Below are 20,275 nucleotides of genomic sequence, written 5' to 3'. Positions count from 1 at the left end.
AAGCAAGAACTCATCCTCAAACTGATCCATTCAAGGCGATTCCTCACCCTTTCGGGGTCGGATTAACTTGAGGCTACTTTTTAAGAAGGCTTTTGTCAAACGCACTACCTCCTGCAGTGGAGAAGAGTCATGCGAACAGAGCAAACGCTGAATTAAAGAAGCGTAATTCAGTGTCCTTCTTTTAAAGAAGATCTTCCAGTCGAAGGTGAGGAGTGTGACTCCGCGCTCGCCAGATAATGCTCGTTGACCTTCTTTACTCAGCCACCCAATTTCACATTTTAATGAACTTAAAACCACTGAGGATCAAAAAATAGATTTTAATTTTCATCGCCTGGCTGATTGGAACAGATTTTGTCTGATAAATGGGTAGCGTTGGAAAGTGTGTGTTGGAATGCAAGCCTGCCTGTGCGTGCGTGTGTGTGTGTGTGTGTCTTTTTTATATTATGTGGACCACACGCCCCCTTCCCTGAATTATCATTTGAACGCTGCAGTTCCACACACATCTGCGTGCAAACTGGGACATGGCGATAACATGATAAATTCGCCAACCCCACCACAGCCCCCTTCACCCCAGCATCATCCTACATCCAGCCCCGTTGCACCCTGCTGATTTAACTTCAGGTCAGCACAGTCTTACTCTTGTTACATACTGCAGTTAAAAATGAGGAAGAGGGCACCACAGTGACAAAATAAGACCAAAATATTGAAATCTATCCAATATTCAATTAAAAGGCTTCTGTTACAGTTGTTATATTGGGGGAACACATTTTTGGTGCATTTAAAGCAGTGTGACAAAGGAGAAAATGATTATTGAGAAAAAAATATTATTGCTGCAAGACAGCGCAAGAACACAAAGCATAATCGTATCTATGTAAGTATTACATCCTACAATCAGTTCCATTTCATCCTAATAAACACTCCAAAATATGGCCTTGGTGTAGACGACAATGTTGGTTTTAAAGTTTAACTGTATACTAAATTTTGTATGCTGTTGTCCTTTATTGGTCAGTGCAAAAAGTGATTTGGTCTTGCTCAAAAATATACAAACCATTAAATTATATTCACAGATTACAGTCTACGTATATTGAAAACAATTATATTTATATGCAGAAAAGTTACCATACTGATGTTTTGAATAAATTCCGTACATGCACTTTCCATATGAAATGTACACAGATTGTAGCAAAATTACAATTCTTTAAAAAAATATATGTATAGTAAAGGTCAAAGGGCATGTGGAAGTTTGACTGTGCATGTGTGGGTGCGTGTGTGAGTGTGTGCGTATGTTTGCATGCGTGTGACTGAATGTTTATGTATATTGCCCATAGCCCCCCAGCCCCCCCACCGCGACGCACACACGCACACACACACGCGCGCGCGCGCGCACACGCGCGCACACACACTATCCTTCCCTCCCAATAGTCCACACATAGTAGCAGTGAGTATGTAGAGGAGTAGCAGCGAAAGTGATCAAGTTCAAGCTCTGAGCTGGATTTTCTGATCGTGCTCTGCCTCCTAGCGACAGTTTCTCGCCATGTCACTGTCACACACTATAGCCCCCCCCACCCTCCACAACAAAAAAAAGGTCTAAAACGAACAGCTGCACGGGCAACGGCCAATCAGCATACCAACACATAACCAAAGCATTGATGTGTGAGTATTATAATATTTTGTTGTTGTTGTTATTGTTGTTTTCTAATTTACTCCAATTTAGTCAACCGCTGAAATACCGCGAGGAAATTCAGTATGACACATGGCCATTCTCTCTATAGTTTACAAATGTGTACGCTTCCCCCTCGTATAAAAGACTATTGTGTCAATGTAGGCGCAATAAAGACGACAAATTACAGGAGATGATCAATACATTGTGCGCAGTTGGGACATTTTATGTAAAATGATGTTGAAATCTTATCTTTTTTTCCCATGTTACAACAACCATAAATAGCCAATACCTGGTCTTACATCAACTTATTATAAATGTTAACATTTGTGCATCGCCTCATTAGTTTATTAGAATAAAAAAAAGATGAGAAACGGGACAGGACAAGTAGTTCCTGTTGCTGTCTTGCAACTCCGAGCAGCACAAACTCCTTAGCGCGTGTTTCTGTGAGAAAGTTCCTCAACTAGGGTGAACACCGATACATTTACATAACAGGCGTTCGGATTTTAGAAGCGAGTAAAGGAAATCGATCTGTGCTGTCTGCGCCAAGCGAGGTGTTGCTGTGACGGAGGCAGTTTGTAAACACGAGGTAATGTGTTTCCGCTGGTTCCGGTAATTTCGGCTCCAAGTTTTTCTGTTTTTAAAAAATAATCCCAAAAATAGAAGGCGAGAGAGTATGTAAAACTTGCTCGTCAAACAGTTAAGTGGTGTTCGGAGGGGGATTTCTCCCCAGCTCAGCGAAGAGCGCGCTGTACGGCCGCTCAGATGAGCCGAGCGTGCGCCTCCACTGACCCGACCCACCGTGGGGGCACCGGAGCGGGAGCCAATTGGAGCCGGTCAACGCCAAATGTCTTCATTTGGATCCCGTTGCAGTTTTGCAACAAGGCTAAGCAACTTATTTTGGTCTCGTTGACGAACTACTGTGTCGCACTTTAGTGACCGCGCTCTGAGTCCAGTTGACCGCAGGTCTGCGCGGTCCATCGCGATGTCCTCACGGCTGATGTTCCGCAGACTCCCCACCCACCAATGCCACCCGGTTGCCGGTGTAACTTAACGAGACCAATGCGTGGACATGTATCTTTCCGTTTCTGGGTTGTACTTACGCGAGAAATCCCGTTTACTTAAGTGCTGAGGTTTGCCTTGCTTGCGGCGAGACATGGTGGCTGGCGGCGGCGCTCAGTGCGGATCACATCGGGAAGAGCCGGGGTTACACATTGGAGACTCCGGAGGGGCAAAAGAATGTCTTCATCCGGCGTCTTCGTCATCCACACACAACAACAACAAAAATAATTTAGGGAGGGAAAAAATTAAAAACTAATTAGAAATTATACAAAGATGGCGCGGAGGCGAAGATGGATCGCGGGATCGCCTTCATGGCTTTTTTGAGAAAGAAGAGCGGAGAAAAGAGAGAGAGTGTGTGTGTGTATGAGGATGGAGAGAGAGGAGAGGAGAGAGGGGAGAGCGATGGAAAAAAAATGGCAAAAGCCCCCCTCCGCCCCCCCACCACCACCGCCAACCACCCCTCCCCTTCCCCCCCACCCCTCCCCCCACCCCCGTGGTTGGGGGTTCAAGTGCACGGACGTGACGTTCCCGGCGAACTTGAACGTCAGGCGGTGGACGGACACCCGACATACAAAAACATGGGCAGGGCCGAGGCACCCGAGTGGGAGTGGGAGTGGGAGGAGGGACGCGAAATAACAACACCAATGGACGATCATCGGAGAGGGGAGGTGGAGGAGGAGGAAGAGGAGGGGGAGGGCCGCACATGAGAAGTAGACCCGGTAGAAGCCAATGGACACAGAGATCAGGGGGGCCGGACAAGACACACTTCGAAGGAAGGGTGTATGCGAGAGAGAGAGAGAGAGAGAGAGAGAGAGAGAGAGAGAGCGAGTATAATGAAAGCAATATGCAGAGAGAGAAAGGGACGTGGACGTGAAACAGGGCAAGCGGAGCCTCCGAGTGGGGCGAGAATGATACTCCTGCACATACTTAGACAAATACCGGCTCGCGTGGACTTGCGTCGTGTGCGTGGCCACAGGCACAGAACACTTGGGAAACTTAAATTGAGGCGTGTGCGTATTTGCCGTTGCAAGCAACCCCAAATCTAATTCCACTGGCAAAGCAGTGGGTGGCTTTTTTACGTTTTACAACCATTAACCACATTATACATGATGACCATTTTAACACGTATACGCTTTATTTTTGTATAATCACATTTTTAAAACGTTTTTTGTCATTATCATCCGCATGTAGGCCCGTAGCTTCATTAACAACGGCAATGACTTTATGATCACCCCTAAGATAGAAAGAAATCCTCTTGAAATGAAGAAATGTATTTCATTGTCATATTGCATGGGTGTCATCTCATGTCTGGGTCACGTCATTCACTCACTTTTCGTCTACTTCAAACGATTCCAAGCACGTTTGTGCACACCTTTGGAAGCGGTAAGCGAGTGAATACATTTAGTGGGCACTTTTCACATATGTCCAATCAAGAGCCCTCGCCGGACTGTTTGGCTCGGTTCGGGGTGAAACCCAAGCTGCTGACCTTGGCATGAAGAAGTGCGGAGCCGGCCCATAATAACTTTCAGATGTGATTCAGGTTCGAGCTGGAACGGGGGAGGGTTCGTCGGTAGTGGGGGTGGTGTATAGGAGAAGGAGGAGGAAGAGTGAAGAAGAAGAGGAGGGGGAAGAGATTGTAAATACTCTTGTAATAAAAGGGGGTTTGGTAATATAAGACGACAGGCTTTATATCGGCAAAGTCGCACGCGAACAGCGCGCAGCCGGTGCGGCCATCCGCTGAGGAGACACAATGGGTGGAAAGACGCGGTTCTTGCTCGGAAGCGACAAGAGACGGATGAGAGAACGTGAGAAGACGGGGGACATAATGGCTCCACTGACTGCTGGAGAAGACGGGAGGAAGGCGCGAGCGACCTCAGCGTTGGCGGAGGGAGCTTGGAGTGGCGCTTCTATGCGAGAGCCCGGAGATTCGCTCACTGACCGAAGAGGACGCGCACTTAATACGGAGGGGGTGGTGGTGATGGTGGTGTGGGGAGGCAGGCCAGGAGGATGAGGGGGAGGGGGGCTGGGGGTGATGGTCGAGCGACAGAGAGAAAGAGAAGGAGAGAGAGAGAGCGAGCGAGTCGCCGGAGGAGTGGCGGAGGAGGTTCAACGTCAAGGGGGAAAAATGCATGACCAGTGAGTGAAATATTTTGCAAGTTGCAACTTGCTCGCATGGCTTGTTATAGGACAGGTCGGCACACGCGCGTGCATGTGCGTCCATTTTGTGGAAGTGCTCGTGTAGCAGCAGGTTTCTCCGGATGTAAGGATAAAACACGTCTGTCCAAAAAGTATGCATCTTACTGCGGTTTCTTGTTACAATTTGTATTTTATTCATCGGTCTATAATGATTAATCGCATTCACGAGTTGAGATGATGAATGCATCAGGGAGGATGAATATAAGTGATATATTGGTGTACTAATTCAAGAGCTGCTTCATTAAGCAAACAAAACCAACGAAGGGGTACAGCAGTGTTATTTTTTATACTTTTACTTTTTTAGTACCGCGGATTTGGATGTACACAACAACGGTAGGTTAGAGGTCAACATGAGAGTGGATCAAAATTTCAACCTTTCCCCAATTGGGTGATTTAGACTCTTGGGCGTCTATAAAGTGGAAACATTTTCTTCCGTTTTTACTCGTGTTATGATGCGTGACTGAAATATAGACGTCTTTGATTATCACCCCTATTTTCCCAACCTGTACAGGTTGATTTGAGTTTTCCCGTCGACCGTATCGCTTTTAGGAGCCACCGCCCCAGTATATCGGATTAAAAAACGTGTTGTATGAACGAGTGCGTCGACTTTTAATAATACATTTTTTTAGTTGTAAAGTATTACAAATGTAATACTTTTTATAGACTTATTCATATTTTCATTGATGTGAACACTGTCTTCATTGCACGTTCTTTCAAATCACCGCAATCCTATATAAATCCAAACCTTAAATCCTAATAAATTTAAGGGACCCTTACAACCTAATCCCAATTGGTACCCACGGTAAAAGGCGGCGTCATTTTACAGCTCCCCGAATCCAACGCACGCTATAACCTTGACCTCTCAACATCCCAGCTCCATCTCTTTTGCTACAAAAAGTCTTCTCTTCTTTTCCTCCAATCTCCCTCCTCATCCTCACTTGCCACTTTACGCACTCACCACCACACGTATACAAAAACGCGCGTGCACGCAGGGCATCGCTCAGAGCTGATCGGACGCACAGAGAGAACTGAGCTGTCTCCATATGGAAATTGGGAGCGCGCCGCTCGTCATAAATCAGACTTTAGAATTGTGCGACGCAAGGAAAGCTGTGCAGACGCAGGCACGAAGGCATGTAGAGTTCAACGCATGATTTTGTGGGAACTTTGTTAGCAAAAAAAACCAACAAATTCGGTAATAGCTACATCCGCATCCCATTGAACAATTCAGCACTTTAGCTCTAAAGATCAACACGTTACATGTATAAATTCAAGAGTGCACAGTGGCTGTGCAAAATAAGAGCGCGCGGGGGCGAGTGTGTGCGTGCGTGTGTGTGTGCGTCGTAAGGGACGTGAAAAGAGGGGAGAGACAACAGAGCATCAGACCGATGACGGTCACATGGGCGCCTTCCTCTGCACGCACGACAGCTCCGGGGAAATTGAGTAACTGGGGGCGCATTTCAATATATGGAAATGACCAAGGGGCCCCTGAGATAAATCAGCTCCACATACACACCCCCACCGCTTTCACCCCCCATCCCTTCTATGGTCTTCTTTACACCTTCATTTCTCTCTTGGTCTCTCGGGTCGCTGCCTATATTGTTTTGAAATCTCCCCCAAAACCCGAGCTGTGGGCCTGCTTTAAGAGCCTCTAATGGATTTATTAAAAGCAATTTTACCGTGAATATGCTCCTGGCCAAATTTTGCTCCGATATGGTGATTTAAAATAATTAAATTCCGAACATTTGTTATTGTGCATGTTAAATTTTACGTATACAACAAAACCCAACTTCAGATGATTTCGCGAGGTCTCGCCACAACTCCACGACTCGTTCACAATGTTCGCCACGTGGTTTGAAAATCACCCTCAAGCAATGGGTTAAAGGCTTTTTTTTCTCTCATTTTTTTCCTTCAGGTGTCGTCTTAATTTCTATGCAGAGCTTCAAATCCTTGTCACATCCAGTCTTTCGTTTTGGCAGTGGAATTTCATGTTCACGCACGTATGCACGCACACACTCGCACACGGACACGCGCGTACCGTCAATTTTCAGACATCCTAAAAGATTTGCAAAAACGGGGCCAGGCTGGATTTTACAGGGAACTATTATCACGTCGCGGGATGTGCGCACACGTCGCTGCGTCTGCCCGGTGGTATTAGATGAAATCAGGCGGGATTACGCAGCTATAGACCAAATTACCAGACCCCCACCACCTCCATCACACACACACACGCACACACCCACGCACACACGCTCACACACGTTTACACGCGCAACCACAAACGCGCGCACGAATACACGCCCCCCCCCCCCACACACACACACGCACACACCTACACTCACACGCGCGCACACATGCGAGCGCTTTTCTGCGTATATGATGCGATATCTGAGTTCAGGACATCACACACAGGTTGCAATGAATGCTATTTATCGTTTCATCTCTTTTTTTGTCAGAATTTAAATTCATTTAATCGCAAAAGGGACAACAGGAAAGATTCACTCGTTATCTTGCATCGGGGCCACACAATATCACACCCTAAGAGCTGGAGCAAAGTCTACCTATTAAGTCCGATGCATGCAGGCCAGCCTCCATCACCACCATCCATCTGCCTCTAATGCACGGGCACGTTTATGGCCGCCGTTAGTTAAGTCGTTGTTAATTTTACACTAACTGGTTGTTATGAAGATGAATGACGATGGGAAATGACACGCTTGGGACCTTTGTGTTGCAAGTAGCCCAGCACTGGAGCATATAGCTTAAGAGATCTATAAAGGCAGTAAAGTGTTTGCTGGTGTGAAACACGGTCGAGTTTAAACGACGGCACGCTTGGATAATATGAGGTTAGGCAGTTCCACAATTTAAAGCAGTTTGATTTTATTTTTCTTATCCAGAAATCCAGCGGCTGAAGACACCTTGCAAACGGTGCATTTAATTGAAGGTATTTTTAATAATCACATTACTTTATATGGAGAAAAAAACAGGAGGAGGATTGGTCAAGTGCTGCTAAAGCAACGACGAAAAGTGCCGTTAAAGAATACTGTAGTGGATTTACTACACTGGAGGTGGTTTTAACAGCAGCAAACACGGACTGGGGTTCCCTCTAGTGGCCATATAGCGCCAGTGTAAAAAGAAGCGGCCCTAACCAGTTGCTGCGATGGGCCCGAAGCGTCAAACCGGCATAGAGGGCACTAAAACGTTTAATATTGGAATGGAGCGTCCTTAAAGTGATTCAAAAACACGTTATAGTTGTCCAACATAACAAATGTGATTTAGCACTGTATACAGAAATACATTTTCACTGAATAAAACTCACCGAAGAATCAGACGTGTTTCTGATTTAGCGAAAATGTATTAAAGTATTTTCTCTCGGAAAAATGTTTTTTAGCAAGCATGTTGTTTAATTGTCAGGATGTTTTCTTTCTTCTATTGCGAACTCGACTAAAACAATCTGTAGTGTAATTCACGTAAAAGAAGTACCGCTATAAGAAAAAATGGGTTGTGAGAATGAATAATTCCATCGAAAATAATTATATCAATTTAGCAACACGGACAAAATACACATTTACCCATCCAAATAATTACGTGATCACGTTTGCTTAATGTATATTTTTTTATTATAACTGACATTTATTATTATTTATATTATTAATAATATTATTAATAATAATAATCCAGCATGTTCCGAATAATGAATTATGATTAAACATGAAATTGCAGCGGAATAAATCCTCAGCAGTCCAAAGAACACCGTTTCTACCTTCGAACGGCTACGCGTGGTCGTACCTCAGAGAGCTTAGTGATAAATCATGTATTTTTAATGAATATCAATAGAAAGACTCCCCCCAAAAGGCAGGAGCCGGGCTATCTAATTAGATTAAGCGGCGGTGCGGGGGAACAGCGCGGTAATGACGGCTGTATCACGGCCGCCACTTTCTAATGGGCTCTGAAGCAAACTAGGGGGCCTTTCAAACCATTAACACCGAGGGGGGAAATAACAAATCTAATCTGACATGACACCCTTCTGTTTCAGTCTGCCTCTTAACCAGAAAGCCTCCATTACTGGCAAAGTCCCTGCATCTAATGCCATCTGACTCCCCGACTTGCGTGTTCATGTAGCGCATCTCCGGAGACCAAGAGGACCTATTATTATCATAAGTGACCAATTATAGGTTACACTCTTAATGTTTGTTTACACATGCCCGTCCCCCGTAAAAAAACAATAAACAGTGGATTGTATTTGTTTTTTTAATGGGAAAATGTGCACGTGGTAATTTATAGGAGCTGTATAATAACTTAAAAATAAGCGAAAACAACACATAAGGGCTTACAATAATTACCAGGGCAAAGTGAAGTTTGGTGAGAGCGAGAAAGTTTTCCAGAAAGTTTTGCCACATGATGTCGGCGTACAATAGTCTATATTGCAGGCAAAAGAAAAAAATGAATCTCCAAATTTATTTTGAGAAATTTTGGAATGCCTTTGCATTGTTTCTATGCGCACTAACACGAATATAATGCACTGGACCTGTAGATCAAAATAGTTGTCTCTTTGCACAATAATAACGCTGCACTTTAATGATAAATAATTCATCTTTGTTCAATATCATGCACAGCGCATCCTATTTGCTCACCCGCACGTCTCACGTGATGCAGCCTATTTCTACACTACCGACAGCGACGAGCAAAACTATTCTAAACTACTGTATAGTTAAAGGCAGAATTAAATTTGAATATGCTGCCATGTACATGATTGTAAATATTTTCGACGGAAAGCCATGCACAGCATTTTTTTCAACATAAAACTCAATATTCAGCAAGTTAATATATCAGATTGGTCATTAAAGTAAACGAAAAATATAAACCATGCATGTTTTATATAGTGTGTAGTATAAATCACACATACTGAATATAAACAGTATTGGATATATTTAGTGATCATCACTGCAGCACGCTTCACCATTGCACACACCGATGCGAGAAATGTGAAACATAACAACGAACGCCAATTGAAAAGGCACGAAAACATTAACATGGCCTCATTGGCCATTTGTTGTCGAAAAGCTGAAATGACAGGATCATTGTGTTGTAGTCTTTGCTAATTAAAAATCATGCCGCGAAAAAAATGAAGCGACCTCCCTTGTTTCTTTTGGTTTTATATTAATGTTTTTTGTTTTTATTAAATTAAAGGTAGTCAAATTAAAGGTACATGAGTTTGAACAAATATAAACAAAAACAGCTCACGAGAGTTAAATTTAAGAGATGATCGAGACATTTTCCAAAGGTTTTGGTCATAATGACCAAAATCACTTCTTCAGTGAATAAATATGTACTCCTAAATACGATGCTTTTAGGTGTTCCACGTTTTCTTTTGTGTCATAAATTGGAGAAATCATTAATTTTTTCCGCTGCTCAGCAAAACGATTTAATGTGGACACCAACGATCTACGGATAAATATAGCTATATAAAATGTGAATCAGTTTAGGTCGTGTAACTACTTCTATTACAGATTACTTATCTCGTTAGACCGCGTTGAAGGACCTACATATATATATATATATATATATATATATATATATATATATATTTATATATATATAAAACAAAAATATAAATCTGAAACGCATTTCCAATCAACTTGAACGCTTTGAGTGTGTACGGAGAAGAAGCTGAAGTGTCGATACATTCTGAAGAATGAGTAAACAGGTTTATGGTCTGAGTTGCCAAATTTTACCCATTTGTTCCTCAGTGGAAATCATAACACCCATATGGACACGAAACAAAAATATTTTTATCACATCACCGTTATGCGGTTCTCCTTCCCCCGGCGTTTTTATTTCTTTAGAAAGTGAGGAGTTGACGTGAGTATGAGTCTGTCATCCATTTTTGTGCTCCGATGTCGCCACAAGGTGGCAATAAAGAGCTTTCAGGCGTCTCTTCGCCTCAGCGTGCAGCTTTGCAGAAAAGGGATGGCGGTCTAGAGTGGCAGAGGGCGACAGAGTGAGACATCTGTCATCTCAGAAGCCATCAAGCTGATACACTCGACGTGACTGCTGGTGATGATGCACGCTTCTCACATGGATGGTGAAGATCTGGAACTCAAGCTTCTCGGCGCTGACTCTTGTGTTGCTAACATTTTTAAAAATTGCAACCCTGCAGGGTGGTCTCAAAAAGAGTTGCTAAACTTTAAGTAGGCCTATCACCTAAAAACAAACAAACAAACAAACAAAAAAAAAACAACAACAACAACTCAAGCTGTATTTAATATGTTTGTTAGCCACTGTGACCACATAATTTGAAGATTAACACCGCACATAAGTATAGGAAAATGTGTGGAGTGCAACTACATTTTTCATCTATACTCATGCTATTAGTGGCCAATGAATTTGCTAATTTATTTTTATGTATTTAAATTCTTTAATATTTGTTGTTGCAGACAAACATGCAGACAACTTGCACCACACTTCTGCCAATTTATCAGGAATATACTGCTGTGAAAATGAGTAGAAATGTTCATATTTACTTTGTAGGGCAATTTGTGATTAATATTCTCTACTTGTGCCCCTAAAATGTTGGGTTGGGGGCACATGTGCTTCTACTAAAAAAAATGTCTGAAACCCTGATTTAAATACTGATAATTTTATAGCGCAGGGAGAAGCCCCCCCCCTCACTTTGTTGAATTAGCTGAGTTTGAGGTTTGAGAACTGACTGCAATTTGAAACTAAAATGTCCAGTCAAAATGAAAACTGTCGATCACCACTACCTATATTTTTGGTGTGCCATTTAGTGATGGCGTACTGTGCAACCCAAACACCCACATTTCACATTTTTGTCAGATGTTGTCTAATGCTGAAGAGAATTCAAACGAGGCATCCCACCTGACTGGCAGTATTTACAATATATGCTGCCAAACCTCATTCTAAAATCTGAAAACAAATTTGTTTTACTTTTGCTTCTTTTTTCAATTTTAAGATTGTAATCAAGTATCAAAACACATAAATTAAGCTGTTTAAAGGTTAAATAAAGTAAACTGTGATAAAATCTTATCCAAGTAAATGCAACAATTTCTCAGTCCCACAAATTGTACTTGTCATGTTCTGTCTAAATTGCGTTTGAGTTCAGTTCCATCTTTAGTTTCACGTTTCACATGTGTTCCTTTGTGTGTCTTGTTGTGTCCATTGTCCTCCATCACCGTTACCAGGGTGAGCCAATCAGCTCTCGCCAAGCTTTTGTGTCTTGTCCAGGTGTTCCTCGTTGACTCGTCAATTTCTCTGTATTTAGTTCACTGCTTTCTTTCGGTTCATTGTCCTTTGTTTCAAGTCCTGTTTTCGGAGTGGTTGTATAGTTACTTTGGTTCTCGTTGTTTTTGGACTTCTGTTATCTTTTTTTAAACCCAGTACCGTGTTTGCCTTCTTGTTTTTTTTAGTCTGTATAATAAACATTTTGTTTTTCACTCCTGCCTCACTTCTCTTCCTCCTCCACCGGAAATGTATCAGTCCTGTTTTGTCACAGTCAGCAGTGCAATGGTGAAAAACGGTGACTAAAGTGAAATAATTGAAATAAATATCGCAACAATCAAACAGTGAAGCCATAAGACATATATCTACAGTAAACTTTAAAACTTTATTGCTTAGGAATTTTGCAACATTTTGGTGCATAGGGACAAACTAGTGTGTTGTAGAACTACAAACCTTGTCTGAACATAAAGCGAAAAGCTTCTTTCAAGTGAAAAGTGAAAAAATAATATAAACAGTAATCTGTCCTAAAATAAATTACAAGAGATAAAATAATGATTAAATGCATATAATATATACTGCAATACTTAAAAGTGATGGCCATTTTGTTGTGATTAGACTAAAAAATTGTCAGTTTAGGTTTTCAGAATTTTATCGTTCTTGCTTTCTGAGATGTCATTTATGACATCATTGCAAATATTCTCTTCACTTACCTAGTCCGGGACAATTTGTGCTGCAAATGCATTTTATGCCATTATTTCGTGTTACTGAGGTTGGGGTGCGGTTGCCTTTCTTCGGGTATTACATAATTTGTTAAGTCTGTCAGCTATTAATAATGGCGAGTGATGCCAATAATTGGTTTTCCATCGGTATGTTTAAAAAATTTTAAGCAAATTCAGTGAACATGTGATCAACGAACAAGTAACATATCCAGTTTCCATTTAGTATTATTTTGTCAATGAGAACCGAGGAGGCTGCGCCGCAACAGTTTGTGATGGCGATACAAACTGGCCTCAACTACTGTTTGAGTCAAGAGACGCGTCAAAAAAGCCGCCGCGTCACTATGTGATGCTGGGAACAACTTCAAAATAAATGCAAACTAAGGCACTGATATTCATGTCATCTTTGGGTAACTAAGCTTTATTTTGAAGTTTGCCTTCACACCGTATGTTACTGTCATGCATAGTCCTACCAACGGCGCACAACGACAAAAGTCGTTGCTGTTTTCCATAATGTCAATTCAAATTGGGGCATCTACTGGTCATGGGAGTCCTAAGCAGCTGCTTCGTCTACTTAAAGACTGGGTCTATCTTGTGACAAGGCTCACTGGAACACTTTTAGGACAGAGGACTGTCAGTGATTCTCCCTTTTGACAATTTTTTTTATTGTCTCTGTTGATCAGGCTTCTGAAATGCAACACAACTTTGCTTGGCACACTGAACAAAATTTGTCTGGAAGTTAGGAGAGCAGGCGAAAAACACCACAGGACGCGAGCTATGTTCACTTCTGATAGTGCCCTCCTGACTGTTCATGGAGCTAATGCATGCTGCATAAGAAAGTGGAGCTTGAAGAAGATCCACAGCAAAAAACAAATATCATCACAGACTACCGTTTGAAATGTGGCGTTGATATGCTTGATAAAAAACTGTGTGCTTACACACACGTCTAGGAACACAGACATAGCCCATACAGTAATTCCCTTGCTAATTCGCAGTTCATATTGCGGATTTTCATTTGTGACCATAACTTCATGTATTACAATTTGACCTCACCATTTTGATACATTTTCTTGCAATTTTTTTCTTTCAAAGTTGGAAAAAAAAGAAATGAACATTAGGGTCCCATTTGGTAATTTACTGTGGCGCTCCTACACTACACTGTGAGTGTCTATGTGTTCGGAGAGGCAGAGCACGCTCCCCTGTTATTAGTTTCCAAAGGAAGCCTATGTTCCATACCAATCAGCAGCTTTGCTCGTCAATGTTCAGCTAACAAAACGTTTCAGCGAGGAGGCCGATTGTTGCTGCATTAGAACGTAGCCTTGAGCGGTGTACGCGTAGCTCGGAGATGTTATGTTCCAAAGAATAAAACGGCATGTTGTATGTCACAGCCTATCCTCATCCAAATAAATGTGCATGTTTACTCATTCCCACTTCAGTCTGTGTAAATATCCCGATTGGTGCTTTCATGCCTCACCGTGATCAGTAAAGAAAGCAATACACGAGTGCCCTCCCCCGTATACATCTATGTCGCTCTGCTCACTTCCACAGTTCCTCATTGTTGTATAAATTAGCCACAAAGAGGTTAATCCTTTTGATAAGTTAAAGTGGTCATTGGTAGGGAAGCCCACATGAATTTGCCGCCAATTGATCACCATTTTTGGACGTTATCAGCAGTGAAAGTACAATGATTTCCAATGGAGAGTTTGTAATCGGCCCCTTCAATGACTCCGACCAAAACATGGAGCGAGCGGAGGGGGGCATGGCCAGATTCCTTTTTAAAAGTAGGTGTTTTTCAAGTCATCACTTATTTCCTAATTGCTCCAAAATGAATGGGTAAAGAAGGAAATTATGTGTAAGTTCAGTTTCCTGATAAAAAAAAATACACAAACTAAGCCTGATAGTAAAAAATGGGCCATTTTGGCTGGTTATTTCTTTTAATGAAAGCCAGAATGACCGTGCAGTTGGCTACACTTGTTTACACACCAAGATGACGTGGTTCATTGCGATTGCGACCATAGAGATTTCATGGCGCCAGCCCGGACTTTTAGCATAGTGGTTAATACTGGGGTGATGCCGGTGATGGATGTCCCCAAGTGGGATTAACGTCACAGATGACATAAGTAATAGAGATAATGATATTATGGTATAGTAAAATAAATTATAAATACTGTAGTAAGAAAGTAAAATTAAATATATAAATAACAATTGTAATAATAATTATATACATAAAATAAAATGAAAACAAATAAATTGTCTCCAAAATTAAATTTTGTTATGCATAATACATATGTATACATATCTAATATTTTATAACCTGGGCTCTGCCCATATTCTGCAGCGTGCTTTTTTTTTCTGCAAATGGCTGCATACTAAGCAAAAAACTCCTCCATTTAGTAGGTTTCTACAGTATGCTCACTTTTATTTCCAATAACACAGCAACGACACAAAATGCATGCATTTCTTTTGCTTGCTAGCTCGTCTCTGTAAGGACTGTGTCCAGCAGTCTTCACCATGTTGCTAGCGCAGGAAATGCAAAAAGGAAATCTGAATTTGAAATTTGTGTGTGTGCTGGGGTGTGTGTGTGTGTGTGTGTGCGTGTGTATGTTGGAGTGGGAAAAAAATCTGCCCCCCAAACAACTGAACCTCCTGCTACCCCTCTGCAACCTCAGGTACAGGTCCCTATAACTGCCACTGCATCCAAGTACTGAGTGCATAATGAAATCAATACATTTAATTGTCTCACCATGTCTGGATGTTTTTTTTAGAATCATCACTGCCTTGATTAGGATGCCATAGAAGCACTGTGATGGTTGCTATGTTTTGCACATTAGGAGGCTTAGTTTACATATTCATGCACTCGGTCACTTGCTTTGACTCAATTGCAGTGAATATCCTGCTGGGTTTGTAATCACACTGCGGCAGAGGATCCAGTGGATATATCTATGATGACTGATGAAATAAACTGTAGTATTTTTAGAGTTGGCTTTTATTCAGGAAGACATACCCTGCAATGCAAAGAGTGAACCCTTCGAAGACTCAAAATACAAAATATCTATCTATCTATCTGTCAGTCTGTCCATTGAAATTTTTTCTTTGGATTGTGGCATTTGTTGAGATGTTGTAGCCTATTTCACTTTGTCTAACAAATTCTATTGAAGTGATTTCTTGATTCAAAAAAGGTGGTGGTTGGCTGTTGCCCGTGAAACTGCTCAACTTTCCCAAAACTGTAGTGAGTCACAGTTGCTTGGTTGCTTTGCTTGAGCACAGGGGGGACATTACTTTTTCACAGAGGGTCAGATAGGTTTGTACTGTTTTTGCCCTTTGCTAAATGAAATCATCATTTAGAAACTGCATTTTATATATCCTTGGGTTGTCTCAGTGTGATATTAAATCGGTTTGACGAATCGCATCAACGAACAACCATCCGCGCTCACACTCATACCTTAGGACAATTTAGAGTGTCCAATCAACCTGCCATGCATGTTTTTGGAACGTGAGAGGAAACCGGAGTAACCAGAGGAAACCCAAGCAGGGAGAAATTGTAAATTCCACACAAGAAGGCTGGAGCTGGAATTGATCCAGACACCTCGGTACTGTGAGGCGGACGAGCTGACCAGTTGCCCACCGTGCTGCCCGTGATAAGCACATAACAAATATAATGAAGTGTTTCATCTTTGTCTTGTTTGAGTGGATCCCAGAAAAAGCTGAAAGGAAGTTGCACTTTTTTTCAGTTGTCCACAAAGGACTTTGCATTATAACACCTTTCCCTCTACTCCTCATGTCAAAACCAGCTTCACTGTAATAATGAGGCCTCTTCCTTGGAAGGAGAAGATATCTTCTTCTGCAGTCTTTTATTTGTAAATAATAAAAATGAACTCTTGAATATAAAACATACACGTCAGTAGAGCCACATCTGTTATACAAACAAGAACGGTTGCAGTGAATACTTCTTCGTCTTTCATCTAGCATTATCATTAAGGTTTGGGGAGTCATGGGTTGTAAACAATCAGTATTCGAGGAATAATACTGACAAAGGAAAGGGCAGCCGGCCACACTGCCAAGATTTTCAAAACAAACATTTGCAACATAGGTCTGTAAAATCTTATTCTTCATTGGCTTTAGAAGTCCAGTCCCAATCAATAGCAATAAACAGGAGGGGAGTTCTTGAAAAGAAAAACAATGTTTCCAGACTTTTGCTTAAACAATTTGGAGCGTGGATGAAGAAAGGCCTTTTGGCGCACCCCCTTGTGGCTCAGTACCGCTCAGCAGCTTGAGCTCAGCAAAGGGTGCACATTCCTCTCTCAAAAAACAAAACAAAAATCAGGAATGTTTGCGTGTCACTGACATTTCTCTTGTTAATAACTTCTCATTATTTTCTATGTACAAGGTGTGCATGTGTGTTTTGGAGACAGGCAGATACACTTTTTTTCTATATTCATATATATCTCTATCTTTATAATTTCTCTCAAACTCTTAAAAGTACTTCATATACATATAGCTGTGTTTCACACATTCGCTATTGGTCTGGAGCCCGACAAACTGACATTACAGTTACATCCTCATCATCACCAGGATCTCAGCTATGCTCCGTACTACAGAACAGCACTGTTGTTCAAAGGGCTTCAAAGAAAAACTGAAACAATGAGATCTTACTGTGGCAAATTCCTGATATGGATACAGTATTTCGACCCCGAGTGGAAGGTGTGGCCTGGGTGGAGTTGATCCTCCCTCATTGGTCCGCTCCTGTTATTGGAGCGGGGGATGGCTTGGCTTCTCTCGGTTTGTATTCATATTCAGTCCAAGCAAACTGTACAAGAACATGCAACATACAAGTTGGCCTAAAATGTATGTGGAACTAACACACTTCCTTTTTTTCCCAACTTTTAAAAAAAAAAAAAAGAATTCTTTGTTAGTTTCTCAAGTAGTTGACTTTTCTAAAAAAAAAATAATAATAATAAATGGAAAAAAAAAAGACAGTGAGAGACCAAAACAAAAAAAAATGAAAGTAACAAAAGAACCATGCATGCAGCTGGACGTGAGGACAGGACATCCCGAGATCATGCTGCTCCCTTTTACAGGGGTCGCAGGTATTAGGGTTAGGTTGTTCAGACAAACGTCACCTGATAATGGCTTTTGCTCAAAAGCAAAGCATTGCTCTAAAATTGATTAAAAAAAAAATATATATAGAAATAGTTTGCACCATATGGCACCATTCTGACCTCTAGGCTAAAGCAAAGACAAACATTCAAAATAAAATATACATAGCATGTAATAATTTGGCCTATTTTTCTTTTGTTCAGACAAAGAGCAAAACCTTTTTGTCTCTATTATAATAAAGGACTCAAGCTTTTCTTGTGCTTGTGTTTTTGTCTCACAAGGCAAGGGATGACTGTTTACGTGTTGGCGTGTGTGTGTGTGTGTGGGTGTGTGTGTGTCTGTGTGTGTCTGTGTGTGTGCACGCGCAGGCTCCATTTAAATGAAAAAGTTTTCTACACCATGCCAAAAAGCTGCCCCTGGCGCTCAGCTACACTTCCACTCTTACCTTGACAATGCCAATGAACGTCTCATGCAGCCATTCATCTGCATGAAGGTGCGTCAGTTTGAAATTTTACCAACACCCCGACAGTGTTTATAGCACTCTTGGCTCGTGAAGGACTTTGATCTGGTAAACAAAAAAAAAGTTACACAAAAAAATAATTGATAATCAAAGTGGAAAGAAAATCTCCTTCTAGGAGGAACAAATGAAGGCAAATTTGCAAAAAAAAAAAAATATACGCTCAAATAGACTAGATAAAGAAGTTAAGGTGTGAGAAATGATTGTCAGACTCCGACTAAGCTTTGATTGGCTAGTTCTTTCCCGTCTGCTCTCTCTCTATCATTCATATTCCCTGTCTTTCCGTCTGGCTTTTTATTGGTAGACCCGAGGTCTTCTTGTCCAGTTGCCACCTTCTGCTCCATTGTGGTCCAATAGTTACGTTCCTCTATTTTGTCATTTAAGGGACCTTGAACGCATGACGTCATCACGGTCACTAGGACCGAACACCCGGGGTTGGTCCTGAGCTCTCCAATGATGTCTGAGACGCCAGTCGCGTGAGTGGAGCTAGAGTGGGATCTACTAACGAAGATGGTGGAAAGAGTTTGTACCATCCAATCACCGTGCTTGATAGGTCCAAATCTTCCAATAAGATCTGTGCTACACCCATAAAACATTTGTGGTCCAATCGTCCATAGTCCCCCCACACTATCACCTAGAGGAGAAAATCAATAAGAGAGTCAACACAATGGAGATTAGTGGATGCAATAGGACATAATTACAAAAACAATATGATTTCTAGACTACTATATGCAGTGGTACCTTGATTTAAGAGTATAATTTATTCTGTGGCCATGCTCACAACTCAGATGCCTTCAACCACAAAAGGCCCTCACCTACTGAAATGAATTAAATGGTTGCTCAACAAAAAAACAAAAACAAAAAAAAAAAGCACCCATTTCTTTGTAAGTCAGTTTTTTGCAATAAAGAAAAAATAAATCATATAAAAATACAAAAACATGTTAACATTGCCAAAATGTATAGTAATTAATTGGTTTTATGAGGTTTAATTAAGCTGAAGGTCACACACGCATCATGGCTGAAATAGTTTGGGAAGCTATTATCGCTAGTTTTCATTTCATTTTGAATTTTATTTTTAAAATTCATTCAGTGTTAAGAGTTGGTGTGTTAAAATGCATTTGTTTTAATTTACTTAGTTTTTCAAAAAATTCTTTGCGTCTTTTTTTTTCCCAAGAGGCACTTTTCCAGTGCAGCGGCGCCCTAAGTAGAGACCTCGAGATCCCCCCCGCCAGCCTGTTTTAGATGTCTCCTTCCGCCAACACAACTGATTCAAATGGTTAGGATCGTCAGTAAACTTTACAGAAGCCTGATACTGACCTTGATCGTTTGAATCAGGTATGTTGGAGGAGGGAAATACCTAGACAGGCTTGATAGGGGCTCGAGAGCAATGGACTTGGGCACCTCTGGTCTAGTGTGTGTCTGTTGCCATTCGCACAACGGAATATGCCATGGTTCTTGGAAAATAAATTTTTGTGTTCAACTATATAAGCCTAAATGTCACATTCAATACTAAACTGCGGCAAGATCATTATTTTAGGAAAGCACTGCTCCCCTCATCTTAATTTCTGAACGCAGCTCATGTTCTAGACCAATCAGTAGCTTGAACTGTATCCACCCGTACTGCCTGACGTCACATGTCCCCAACTAGAGCACCTTCAGCCATTGCGTGACCTCACTTTGTAACTATATTCTTTTTTTAATTTGATTTAATTTACGAAAATGTTTGTTTAAATTTTAATTTTCATATTTTTTCATTTCTTTTCATGAACTATCATAATGTAGGCTCGCACACAC

The 20,275-nt window shown here is 41.5% G+C and overlaps 2 protein-coding genes and 1 long non-coding RNA gene across 14 annotated transcripts in view; 1 reads left to right on the top strand and 2 right to left on the bottom strand.

The window, feature by feature from the left end:
- The window catches only part of bcl11aa (BCL11 transcription factor A a), a 41,112-nt gene extending 37,949 nt beyond the window's left edge, over nt 1–3,163 (bottom strand). For both annotated transcript variants that reach the window (XM_088305047.1, XM_088305048.1), the window contains exon 1: nt 2,764–3,163. In XM_088305047.1, coding sequence (XP_088161173.1) covers nt 2,764–2,818 — 55 coding nt within the window. In that variant the 5' untranslated portion in view covers nt 2,819–3,163. The remainder of the gene's footprint in view (nt 1–2,763) is intronic.
- Nucleotides 3,164–4,368: 1,205 nt separating this feature from the next.
- Nucleotides 4,369–12,366, top strand: LOC148330567 (uncharacterized). Its single transcript, XR_015845115.1, has 2 exons — nt 4,369–4,858; nt 6,831–12,366. It is a non-coding gene; the product is annotated as an uncharacterized LOC148330567 (long non-coding RNA).
- A 6,239-nt stretch (nt 12,367–18,605) lies between these two features.
- Nucleotides 18,606–20,275, bottom strand: part of rims1a (regulating synaptic membrane exocytosis 1a) — a 77,208-nt gene continuing 75,538 nt past the window's right edge. For all 11 annotated transcript variants that reach the window (XM_088305625.1, XM_088305631.1, XM_088305632.1 and 8 more), the window contains one exon: nt 18,606–19,115. In XM_088305625.1, the coding sequence (XP_088161751.1) occupies nt 18,897–19,115 (219 nt within the window). In that variant the 3' untranslated portion in view covers nt 18,606–18,896. The remainder of the gene's footprint in view (nt 19,116–20,275) is intronic.

This window comes from Idiotropiscis lumnitzeri, chromosome 9 (assembly GCF_059441095.1).
Source record: "Idiotropiscis lumnitzeri isolate Australia: NSW breed Sydney's pygmy pipehorse chromosome 9, RoL_Ilum_1.0, whole genome shotgun sequence".
NCBI lineage: Eukaryota > Metazoa > Chordata > Actinopteri > Syngnathiformes > Syngnathidae > Idiotropiscis > Idiotropiscis lumnitzeri.
Note: the sequence above shows the minus strand (reverse complement) of the source record. Positions and strands in the feature narration are given on the sequence as shown.